Source organism: Ursus americanus, chromosome 31, assembly GCF_024610735.1.
Source record: "Ursus americanus isolate L20-20 chromosome 31, mUrsAme1.1.p, whole genome shotgun sequence".
NCBI classification, from domain to species: domain Eukaryota; kingdom Metazoa; phylum Chordata; class Mammalia; order Carnivora; family Ursidae; genus Ursus; species Ursus americanus.
Window position 1 is genome coordinate 9,176,702 of NC_142157.1, and position 12,918 is coordinate 9,189,619.

The 12,918-nt window shown below is 44.8% G+C and overlaps 1 protein-coding gene across 15 annotated transcripts in view; it reads right to left on the reverse strand.

Moving 5' to 3' along the window:
• The window catches only part of SVIL (supervillin), a 233,436-nt gene that overhangs the window by 90,780 nt on the left and 129,738 nt on the right, over nucleotides 1-12,918 (reverse strand). For all 15 annotated transcript variants that reach the window (XM_045812830.2, XM_045812832.2, XM_045812834.2 and 12 more), the window contains 2 exons: nucleotides 9,009-9,066; nucleotides 3,597-3,688 (listed from right to left, as the gene is read on the reverse strand). Coding sequence is in view for 1 of the 15 variants with exons in the window: in XM_045812827.2 (XP_045668783.2) it covers nucleotides 3,597-3,688; nucleotides 9,009-9,066 (150 nt within the window). In the remaining 14 variants the exon portion in view is untranslated. Of the gene's footprint in view, nucleotides 1-3,596; nucleotides 3,689-9,008; nucleotides 9,067-12,918 lie in introns of those variants that run through there.

Below are 12,918 nucleotides of genomic sequence, written 5' to 3' on the forward strand. Positions count from 1 at the left end.
AGAGCATGATTGGGGGGTGGGGCAGGGGGAGAGGGAGAGCGAGAGAATCCCAAGCAGGCTCCACGCCCTGTGCAGAGCTGGCCGTGGGGCTCTATGCCATGGCCCTGAGATTACGACCTGAGCCAAAACCAGGAGTTGGACACTCAGCTGGCTGAGCCACCCAGACACCCCTACGTATTAATTTTTCTGAACCATTCAAGAGTAAGTTGCAGTATGATATCCCTTTATCTCTAAATTCGTCAGTGTATATTTCCTAAAAATAGGAAATAAGAATATTTTTTAATGGATTAAGCCGGGGCACCTGGGTGGCTCAGTCGATTAAGCATCTGCCTTTGGCTCAGGTCATAATCCCAGGGTCCTGGGATCGAGCCCCACATTGGGCTCCCTGCTCGGGGGCGGTGTTGGGGGGAGCCTGCTTCTCCCTCTCCCTCTGCTGTTCCCCCTGCTTGTGCTCTCTCTCTAATAAAATCTTTGAAAAAAATAAAATAAAACTGGATTAAGCAGCCAACATTCAACTGACTGTATGCTGTGGCATAACGTGTACAGTTCATAAATGGTTCAGGTAATAGTAATACGAGTCATCATATAACACAGATCTAAACAGGGGCTGTTGATCTAACTTCTGTTGTAATGAATTTTCTACTTTGCCTTCAAGTACATTAAAACTGTGGCATATACTAAATTATCCCTCATTGCACCTGCCATCTTAGCCTGCTGCTCTTGTCTGAGTACTTGTGAATGGTGCTTCTGTGGCAACACGGATTCTATGAGTCTATTTCCTTAGTTACCTTTGATGGGAATTGGAGGGTCATTTTCTGAGTCAGGTAATTTAAGGGCAATTGACATCAGGACTCTCAAACTTTATAAAGTTCTTTAACTGCCTAACATGCTTTATCATAATATATAATGCCAATACCCAGCATAATGTGGTCTGCTGGGTAGTTTTCTTGGGGAACACAGTTTCTTTCATCAGCCCCAAGAAACAGGCTTTCTGGTAAAGTTATTGTTGAGTTCAGTCATCCAAACCCGAGTACAGTAGAATCTTCCAAAGAAATATAAGTGGCAGGGGACTGCCAAGAATACCTCTCTCCCACCCTGCATTTGACAGGCTAAGAGCACAGGCCAGACCCAGAATGTCCTGAAAACAGATCTGACTTCCCAGAGGACTAACACACTTTAACTTTTACGCTTGGATGGCAGCCACTAATACAAAGACAAGCAGCTTATAAAATCAGCGATTACAAAACTAGAGGAATAAGGCGGGGGGGGGGGGGCGGTGAGGGCTGAGAAGTGTGGGATTTCTTTTTGGGATAATGACAGTGCTCCAGAACGGACTGTGATGAGAAATACACAGCTCTGTGGATATGCCAAGAGCCACTGACCTGTAGACTTTAGATGGATGAAGTGTATACTGTTTGAATTATATCTGAAGAAAGCTATTAAGAGAGTACAGTAATATATTTGATCCATTTCATAATTCTTAGGTGGAAAATCTATTTTAATATCATCATCTTTATATAGGTAAAGGTTTTTAACTCTTGGATAACTTGTGATACACAGTTAAAGGAACCCCCTCAGAGAAACAGCCAATGATCATTTTAATGCTCAATTTCACAAAAGCAAGAATTCCTCACTAAGTGAACAGAAACTTCTGTAAATGCATGAACAGACATAAAACTCTATGCCATGAAAACAGCTGTAATCAATTCCTACTTTCTCCATTATATTGCCAAGGGCTGACAGAATCATTAAAATATTTGTTAACGTGGAGAGGTGAGATTATCAGTAATACTTGGGTCTTTCCAAACATGCCTGCCCAAATTCGTAAAGTGCAGAGTGTAAAATAAGACTATGGGTAATTTACATGAAATTCAGAGGAGGAGGGGCTCTGATACTTTTCAAGCACGTTTTGAAGATCTTGTGAATTTGGAAACATAGATCTGATTAATACATTGTGTTCTTTGATTTGTGAAAAAGTACATTTTTATAACCAATTATGATACATTTTCTAATGAAACTGGTTAATCAACTTCTGTGTTCTTAAATTTTAGCATCTATGTAGTTACAAGCTGTTGAACCCGAAAGGAACCTCGCGTCTCACACATTGTTTCTAGTTTTTCTGACGCTAATATTGCTCATCAAGGAAAGGACCAGGGCAGAGGAAGAGGAAGAGTGAAGCAGCTTTTGCTATAGAATTTGGCCTGATCAGTCCAATCGTCCAAGCTCCCGCTACAATCAATCTGGTCACCCTTGTACTCTGTCTGGGTCATCTTCATAGATTGTCAATTTGACTCAGATTAACCAGATTAACTCTTTCACAAACAGTCTAAAACATCGGAAGGGCGCTGCCATGTCACGCCATCCAGGCGGGAACCCACAGCATGTGTCCTTCCCATGGAGGCCTAGGACCTTCCTTGAACAGCCAATGGGAGCAAATGAGATCGTAATGCAGCCCGGTTCCTTTGCAGTTCCCACGAACTATCAGAATTGTCTCTCTCCTACGAAATCTCACCTATTTCCCTGTAATTCAACACCTTATTCTTGTTTTGGGGCCTCTGGGGCAACATGAAGTCAGTCTGTATTTCAGCTGACAGTTTCCTAAGTACTTGAAAATTGCAAAATGTCCCTGCCTAAATTTTCTCCACAAGGTCAAATCCCTGGGGTCCTTCAAATATCCACCCTCATCAGACTATATCTAAGCCTATCACCTATTCAATTCCTCAGGATGTATGCCCATTTATCAGCGGACCTTTTAAACTAGATTTAGTTTCTATGAAAAGAATATTTTTTCTGGTTTAATTTCTTTTGGGTTTGATCTCATGTTTGTTTTTTTTCTTTTAGAGGACAAAAAAGAAAAAAAAAACCCGACCTCCCACCAAACCTATTTCTTCTGAAGTAAGGGCTACACAGCTGATTTGGGATGAAGGCAGTTTGTGAGCTCGTCTCCCCTCTGCCAGTGTTATAACTGGGAGGCACAAAGATCTGGTTAACGTTGACATCATTTCTCAGGCAAAACACAGGAGTAGCGGGTTGATGGCAGGTGCAAATGTTTTACTGCGCTTGCATCTTTACCAATGAAAATACTAATTCATGGAACATGTGAGCGCCTAGCTGGGGAAGGAGATGTGTAAGGTACGGTCTGCAGTGGAAGCCCAGTGTGCTGCCTGGCAAGGAACTCTAAGGTGCTCAGTGTAAATACAACAGCCCTGGCAAGCACCAAGAGGTGGAGGGGGTGGGCAGAGTAGACGGAGTAGACATGGGCTTATGAGCAGAACTCACTGCCCCGGGAGAAGGTGAAAGGTAGGAGAGATGATGCAGGTTGATTCTATGCCGGCTCCCTCTGTCACTCTCCCCACCCGGCCTCCGGGGAATACCCAAAGACACCTAAAATGAACCAGAAAGGACACGGAGAAAGGTGTCGATGAAACACGCAAGAAGAGAGGTACTTTCATCGAGGGTAATTCTTGGAATGGCAGAAAGGAACACAAAGGAGGGTATACACTGGAGACTAGGGAATGAATTTCTCTCCAAGAAAATCAGGTGACATGACATTTATGTGCTCAGGCCACTGGTCAACCATTTAGGGACAGTCTCACCTTTTGGAAGTGCAGTTAAAATCTTAGCATCAATTCTTCTTCTGCGGTTCACAAGCTGTTCTTTATCTTCAAGCCAGAACTCTTTCTGAAAGCTAAAAATTGAATTATTCCATTAATAATGTTTAACATCAATCTGAATCAAGACATACGATGTTAAGTGAAAAAAATACAAAACAAATTTGCGCAACTGTTACACATAGTGAAATATGTGTATGTGGATTACAAGTGAAATGTTGTATTTTGGGGAGTGAGATGGTATCTTTTTTCATTTGTTTATAGCAATATCTATGGCTTTTGTGTGTAATGGAAGAATTACATCAGCACAGGTGCGGAGCGTGGCGTCAGGGGGCAACAATACGGCTGAGCTGTGAGCTGGACACCTCGGTTGGGACGGACACCCTCTTCTAGAGCCACTCGCCCACAGCTAGGGAAGCTTGGATTAATCGCTCAACCTTTCTGTGTTCGTCTCTTCCTCAGAAAATCAGCAACTTGTCTAGATAATGCACTTTGCTTTCCTCCAGGGTTGAAACGATGTTGAGGTAACAAATGCCTTCCAACGACCAAGAAATCAAAGCATGGTGAACACGCAGGAAAGGCTCATGAAAACTGGTCTTGGAGTACAGGGCGAAATGAAGAGGGCAAGAATAAAGAACTAAGCACCATGTACTTCTCTACCTAGGCATATTCCAGGTATAATGTTAATTATCTGCACAAGAGCCCACGAGGTCTGAACTACTCAGTGCTGGGCTGGGAAATGTTTAACAACGGGCTCCTCCCTCTGGCCCTCCCTTCCCCTTCCCCTAAGCACTTGCTTTGCAGTCTTTGCTGATGGTGTCCATACTCCCCCTATGGCTGATTTTCAAGCTTCCCACAGGGCTCACTGGACTCCAAGCTGAAAGAGAGACTCTCTCTCCCACAAGCAGGTGCGAGCCGGCCCCAGCACACCCCTGGCACGACCATCATCCTTGGTTTGCAGGTTAGGAAGCTGGTACACAGTTTGCCCAAGGACGGGATACAAGCCTAGCACCTTTCTCACACTGTGCGCAGGGGCCCCCAGGCTGCGGAGTGCCAACCCCATGGGCCTCCGTGCAAGCGTGCCTGGGGTTGGGCAAGACAACAGAGCTGCTGCCACGCAGGAAGAAAGCCCAGCGTGAAAACAGGAAAACTAATATTCCCCAGGAATACGATCACCTCCAGACAGGTGAACAACGGGCTCCCAAAGGCTGAATATCAATGCAAACGTGACCTTCCCCATGGGCTTGTCCTCCATTTGCACTTCCTCTCTGCAGGGGTGCGTGCCCATGGAGGTCTGAGGGGGACTGGACGGAGGAAGGTGCTGTGCGTACTAGGTAAGTGGGACACACGAATCATCTACACCCCATACATAAATTCAATTTCAAGGAGCTGCTGCACATTCCAAAATAGGGGACGCATCCATCTTCTAGAACCAAGCTCATCTGAACTCTTACTTACTGCTTATAAATGTGGTAGGGCTTATATTCATAAATATGACTGCATGTATTCATATTATTTAATAAAAAGTCTTGAGAATAAGTAGTCCTTATAAACCACACTCCAGATGGCTTGAAGATCCTAGGACACTTGCTTAGGTCAGAAATGTGGAATTAGCACTGACTTCTCAACAGTGAATCCTGATGCAGTGACAATTCTTTTTCAGTGTTTTATTCCGATGTATGACTTTGTATCAACCTGCGGGATTAGATAACTGGAGAAACGTAGCCGACTTAAAGAACAGCACGCTACTGTAACTGGCTATTTAGCTACGTAAACATCTTGATGAAGTTCTGTACTTTCTTTGGGAAACTAAAATCTCAGGAAAAGAAGCCTCTATTCAAACAAAATGATCCAGCCCCTGAAATACTCAGTTTCTCAGGCCATTGATCTTGGGGTACAAATATTATCTTGCATTTGCAAACATAAATATCTGCACGCTTCCATCTCCCCTTGTTTTGTGCTTATCAAGGAGCCACTACTGCAGACTGAGAACCTGTTCCCCAGTGACACAATCTTCTGAACTTCTTTAGCGGGTTCCCAAGTCATCCGCGGACACCCCCTGCACTTACTTTCCTCAACCTACGAGAGTGCCAGCACCCATAAAAAGGGCAGCCTTTTCACAGCTGGTCAGAAACCAATGGAAAACCCAAGCACGGCCAGGAAAAGCTCTCGTGGCTCCTAACACGGTTTGCTGTAAGTGCTGTTTATTCTACCGGCGTTCCCTCCTCTCCATCCTGCCTGAGTCCTGCCCCTGTACTGGGTCTCAGTTTAAGGTCAGTTCCTCAAGGAAGAAACCCCCTGACCCAGCGCCTGTCCCACCTCATACCAAACCTCTATTACGTACCTCTGTTGTTTTCTCTCATGGTATCCTGGTTTCTTATCTGTGGAACATATTGCAAGTGTCTTCTTTCCAATGATTGATTTATAGAGGCACCTGGGTGGCTCAGTCGGTTAAGCCTCCGACCCTTGGTTTTGGTTCAGGTCATGATTTCAGGGTCATGAGACTGAGTCTCCCATTGGGCCTGGATGTGGAGTCTGCCTAAGATTTCCTCTCTTCCTCTCCCTCTGCCCCTCTCTTCTATACATGCTGGTGCACTCTCTCTCGGGGAGAGGGGGTGGGGATTCTGGAACATTTGTGAATGAGTAACCCCTTCTGATCGTCTAGTGGCTAGTAAAACACAAATACCCCCAAAGAGCCCTAACATCACCCTCCTCTCATTTTTTGAGTCGGGGCACCAAGCAGCGTGACTGGTCGAGCCCAAGCCTAACTCATGGGTTCGATGGGTGATTCCAAAGCGCGAGCTCCGCGCGCTGGGTGGTGCTCTCCTCTTCGTGGACCATCACCCCGGGGACACGGGGTCTCTGCCCAACCACCTCTGCAGGCATGGGTGGGTCTCCACGGCTCCACCAAAAGCATGAGTCTGTATTTCAGTATGAAATACATAACTCTCCATATACAACTAAAGGAAATGCTACAGTCTTGAGTTTTGAATTATATTTTAAAAGTCTCTACTATTAACAAGCACCTTTTGTATTTTTTATATATCTTCATCTCCTCTGAAATAGTGCTCTCCTCAGGACTAAATTTTGCATACTCCACCTCCTTCCCTCTGCTTCAATAAGCTAAGAAGAGACTGCTCCCTGCTTCCATAATTTTTTTTTTTAATGTGTCCCATTAACCTACTTAAACGCCAGCAGTAGAAAGAAGGGGACACTTTGTGAAAGTGAGGACAGGACATTCTGCAGGTACTAGCGCCTATCTTTGACAAAATGCGGCTACACCGTGACGGTGACTCGTCAGCACCCACGCTGGGAAAGGCTCCCTCCAATCCGTTCACTCTTCCATGGAGTTCATGTTACAAGACAGGGGAGAGCAAAGTCCACTACCTCCCATTTATACCTCTGGCGCCTGGTTGACCAGACTGCTGGGAAGGAGGCAAGTGCTTGCATCTCCAGCCTATTTCACTCAAGTTCCGTGGCAAGGAGGCCGTAATGTGCATGGATCCAGAGGAGATGCTGCCCACCATTTCAGAGCGACTGTGTCTGAATCTGTCTGCACGGAAACGTCTGACCTTCTAGTTCATGCTTCTGCTATCCTTAAATAAGCAATGCTTGCCTCTTCTTCCTCTTTCATAGTCACTTACTAGCTCTGTTACAGCTACACCAACCCGCTACGGACGTACTGGGAAGTAAGCTACTCTGGTCTGAACGTCCGTATTCCCCCAGATTCATATATTGACACCCTAACCACCAAACGTGATGATGCTAGGAGGTGGGGACTTTGGAAGGTGATAGGTCACCAGGTGAAGACTTCATGAACGAGAATAGTGTCCTTATAAAGAGAGACCCAGAGATCGACTATACTTCAATTAAAATAAAGCAACCCCTCTGAGAGATCCAGCGATGTCTCTAGCCCATCCCACCAAATGAGGATATAAGAAGTTGGCAGTCTGCGACCCGAAAGAGGGCCCTCACCCCATTACGCTGGCACCCTGATCTCAGAATTCCAGCCTCCAGAATTGTGAGAAATAAATTTCTGCTGTTTATAAGCCATCCAGTCTACAGTATTTTATTATAGTAGCTGGAACTAACACGTAAGCCTTAGATTCTATCAAAAATACGGCAAAGATGAGAAATATGGCAGACTGTGTCAAGCACCAGAAAAGGAAGATTTCCTGAGTCAAATAAGATAGTGTTACTGATGACCCTGGCTCGTTCCTGCTCTAGTTGGCCTGATCCTAAGACGTGGATCAAATCCATCAAGCCTTTATCTCATCTCATGTGTTCACAAGATCCATTTTGCCATTTTTAGATGCAGGGCCAGGCTCAGCCTGAAGAGGACAGCTGTTTATTCAATGCCATCGAAATGCAAACCCTTTCTAGTAAAGAAACAACGTCATACATGATACATTAGGAACAAAAGCATCTGAATGGAATGAGAGGTAGATCGGGGTTGGGTCCTTCTACCATCACGGAGTGTAGATTGGGATTGATGCCTGCATGTCTTAGGGATAATAACTTTGCGTCTCCACTTGAAAATCTCAAAGTCTATTAGGGACAGTGATCTACTAAGAAGCATCTGAGATGCAGCTCTCTTGTTTGGCGCACGCTTTAATTTGTACACAAGCTTATATGAATGATTACGTACCACAGAGTCTCAGCATCTCAGCACATTAGGTAAATCAAATCAGTACCCATAACATCTTGCAGTCAAGGGAACTTAAGAGCAGACTGGTTAAAAGACCTCACTGGGGGGCGCCTGGGTGGCTCAGTTAGTTGTGTATCTCCCTGCGGCTCGGGTCATGATCCGAGGGTCCTGGGATCGAGTCCTACATCGGGCTCTCCCTGCTCTGCATGGAGCCTGCTTCTCCCTCTCTCTCTGCCTGCTGCTCCCCCTCCTTGTGCTCTCTCTCTCTGTCAAATTAAAAAAAAAAAAAAAATCAAAAAAAAAAATAAAAAAGACCTCACTGGACAGATGGATTGGATGGGGGCGGGGAGGGAAGGAGGGAAGAAGGAAGGATGGAAGGAAGGAACAAGGCTGAAGTTTTTCTTAAAAAGTCAAAAGCTCTCTTACTCAATGGACAAACTGCAAAAGAACATCCCCCACTTGGAGGCAGGTACAAGAAAGAAAAGAGAATAGCCCTTTACAGGTTCAAAATTAAAACTGATCTGCAAATAGTTCCCATAAATGACATTAATAAATAACAAAAAGAATCTTTTTGGGCTGAATGTACTATTAGGTCAGCCTGCTTCATATATTTTAATAAATCAAACTCGGGGGGAGAAAATATATTGCCAAACATTCAAACTCATGAATTAGGAATTTGGGAGAATAATTCTAAAAGCTACCACAAATCTTCAAAACTTAAAAGATTCCTCACGCAAAAGCCACTTTACCTTGAAACTTTTCTTTGACTTGGTAGTCCAACGAAGCTTAAGTTTTTCTGGTTGAAATCTAAGGGGAAAGAAATAATGTAACATTGAAATAGCTACACAATAAGTTTTGCTTAAAAAAAAAAATCCCATGGGAAAAAAATTCTTCAAAGTCCATTTGAACATTTAACTTCAGAAAAAGGAAACCATTAACCAAACAAGAAATATGAATACAAAAATGACAATCTTTTAAGAATCAAATTCCACAACATGCATTTTGCATAGGCAAAGTGTCTTCCTCTCCTGAAATCTAGCCAACATAACTCTGCGGGGGGTGGGGGGGGGAGGGGGCAGGGGAATCTGACATAGGTCAATGCTATCATTTAGATTCGTTATAGCTACAAGAATAACTCAAGGCGATTAAATACTGAATAACATAGTTACATACTCAGGGGGGGAAAGGGACAAAAAAAAAAAAATTAAACAATTTCAGTCCAGGTAACCAGAAACGGTGAAACTCATCACCGCCGGATGTATTTGTGATGTCTTTAAAGAAGGTGTGTGCGGAGGGGCCGATGAAGAGTTGGGGAGCACTTCTGCTGTTTTTACTGCCTTCATTAAAATCTAAAGAATACCAACACATCAAATTAACTACTTCTTCCTTTATTTTTGAAGACAAGATATGTATTATGTTAAGACAGGTGGTAACAATCCCATGCAGCAAAAACACACATCCGGGTAGACCAGCAAACCAAACCCAGGCGCAGACAAATTTATACCAGTCTAATGGCAAGTAATCTGTTTTACAGCTTTTGGCCCAGTACCCAATTGCCCACCAAGAAACCCACAAGCAGACCACTTACACAGACTTCTAAGCAAGTGCCTTTTACTGGTTTAATATTCGGGGGCAGGAGACTGAGGAAAAGGAGGTACAAAATATACCAGACGCTGAGATGTCATTATCCAGCAAAACACATACAGAATCCCGGAATTTGGAAATTCTGACCAACTAGAGAGATACAATAAAAATGAAAGCTATAATGCCCACTACACATTCAAGTTTTCCTAATTATACAGATACCTTGTTACGTGTTTAAAAAAAAGAGAGAGAACTCAGTTCAAAAAGCTACCAAATGTTGTTGAAGAAAATTCCTGAAGCTGAGCCCTGTTCAAATCACCTCCTAATAGTGCATGCTGGAAAAGACTTTGACACAGAATGCCTGAATTTCACATGTGACAGTCGAAATCACTTCAGCCTTTCAGTTTTGTTCAGTCACTGAACAGAATCCACGGTACCACTCCAGCAGTTCAACGGGAACGTGCGTTTTCCTCTGCACTCAAAAGGAAGCCACTACAAAAACAACATTTTGTTCCAAAGAGTCTCACATGAAGATTTAATAAAAAGACAAACACCCCTGTCTACTGGAAATAATTTAGTATACACAGTGCTCGGTTCAGAGAACGATCTAGAACTGGGTCCAAAGTTTGGGCATTCTAATTGAATTTGCAATTTTTCCTGCATAAAGACTTCCATGGTTTAGCACTATCTCTAACTTACAACAGGAAAGGAAAAAGAAGAAGAAAAAAAAAAACCCTCCCATTTTCCAGCCACAAAATAAGCTAATTTAAAAACTCAATTAGATCTTTCAAGTGTCCTTGGAGGAAACTGTATCACTAAGGGGCACTGGAGACAAGACGAGTAAAAATGGAGGCTCCAAGACATCCATCATGTCATAAAATCAACCCCCAAGCGCAGTTCCTAGTTCCCTTGCCTTACCTCGCTTCTCAGAGAACTTGAAGGCTCCCAGGCAGCCGGCAATCTCTGGGCTTCCGAACATGGTTGCACATAGAAAGTTGAGTCACACAGCCTGCTCTAAGGCTCAGTGCTGCACCAGCCGCGGCCCTCAGCCCGTCTAAGCAAAACTGGGTTGAGATTGTTCACAGCACAGGGCTAGAGCAATCAGGCACCCGTGTCCTTGAAAGTATAGTAAACGCGGAGCTGGAGGCTGCAGGCTGGAACAGCTCAAACCCCGTAATCAGATTACAAGCAGCAATCAGGCCCGTGGATGCTGAACCAGGCTGCACGCCACTGATGGGCCATTCATGATGTTACCACTTCAAAGCCGGGGCCCAATCCCAGCTTATGCTCCAGCTACATAGACAATACTGCAACCTAACCACCACCCCGGGGGAGTCCAAACCAACGCCTCCTCTCCCTAAAAATAAACAAGAAGGAACCATACGGAGACTCTTGATGTATTGGGAAGAGGGGAAGCCGCCTCACGATTCCCAGGCTGCTCGGAGTCTGGCGTTGGCTAAGTTAAATGAAATATTTCACCTACAGGGAGCCAAAACCCCATCGTTAAGAGTTAAGATTTATGAACAACATATGAATGAAATTGTGGGAAAAGAAAAGGCAGATATTACTGGAGGTTCAAAAATTTTAATTTGAGACAGAAGCTCTCAAGTTAGGCATTACCCCGGGGGCTGCCCCTTTTTATTTTGTTGTTATTTTTTAAAGGGACTTCATTTTTTATACAGCAGGTCCAGGCTTAGTACAGAATTGAGGGGAAGGCTACAGAGATTTCTCACATGCACCCCTCCCTTACAACACGCACGGCCTCCCCCAGGAGGAACATCGCTCCCCAGAGTGGGGTACGTTTTTACCAAGGATGACCGCGCCTCGACGCGTCATAATCACCCACAGTCCACGGTTCACCAGGACTCACGGCATCCTGTGGGTTTGGACGAATGCTAAATGACACATCTCGCATTGTAGCATCACCCGGAGTGTTTGCGGTACCTACCCACCCTCTGTGCTCTGCCTACTCACCTCCCCCCCGCCTTTTCCATCTCCCCTCCTTTGGCCTTTCCTAGAACGTCATACAGCTGGAGTCACATAGCACGGGGTCGTCTCAGGTTGGCTTCTTCCACTTGGTAATACGCGTTTAAGGGTCCTCCGTGTCCTTCCGTCCTACCACAGCTCACGTCTTCGCAGTGGTCAATACTACTCCACCGTCCGGATGGACCACAGTTTATCCGTTCCCCTACTGAATGCTCGCGTCCGTGTTTGGGCAACCATGAAGGACGCTGCTAGAAACATCCACGTGCAGGTTTTTGCGTGGACGTAAGTTTTCAGCTCCTTCGGGAAAAGACCGAGGAGCGCGATTGCTGCAGCGTATGGTAGGAGCACGTCTGGCTTGGTGAGGAGGGGCCGAACTGTCTTGGAGAGTGGCCGTGCCATTCTGCATTCCCACCAGCAACGTAGAAAGTTCACGGGGCTCTCCGCAGCCTTGCCAGCATCCAGGGGTGTCCGCGTTTGGGATTTTTTTCATTGTGGTGGGTGCACGGTGGTATCTTACTGTTTTGAGTTTCCCTGATGGAATATGACGTGGAACATCTTTTCATATACTTATTTGCCATCTGTGTATCTTCTTTGGTGAGGTATCTGCTAAGAGCTTTGGTCCACTTTTTACTCCATTGTTTGTTTTCTCATTGTTGAGTTTTAAGAATTCTTTGTATATTCTGGATAAGAGCCCTTTATCAGAGGTGCCTTTTGCAAAGATTTTTGCCCAGCCTGTGGCTTTTCTAATTCTCTTGGAAGTCTTTTGCAAGAGTTTTATCATTTTAATAATGCCCAGCTTGTCGATTTTTTTCTCTCATGGATTGTGCCTTTGGTTCTGTATCTAAAAAGGCACCACCAGGGGCACCTGGGTGGCCCAGTCCATTAAGTGTCTGACTCTTGATTTGGGCTCAGGTCATGATCTCAGGGTTGTGAGACTGAGCCCCACATCAGGCTCCACGATGGGCTTGGAGCCTACTTGAGATTCTCCCTCTGCCCCTTCCCCCGCTCCGCCTGATGCTCACACTCTTTCTCTCTGAAAGTAAATACATAAAAATAAAAAGGCTTCACCACTCTCAAGGCTTTCTCCTG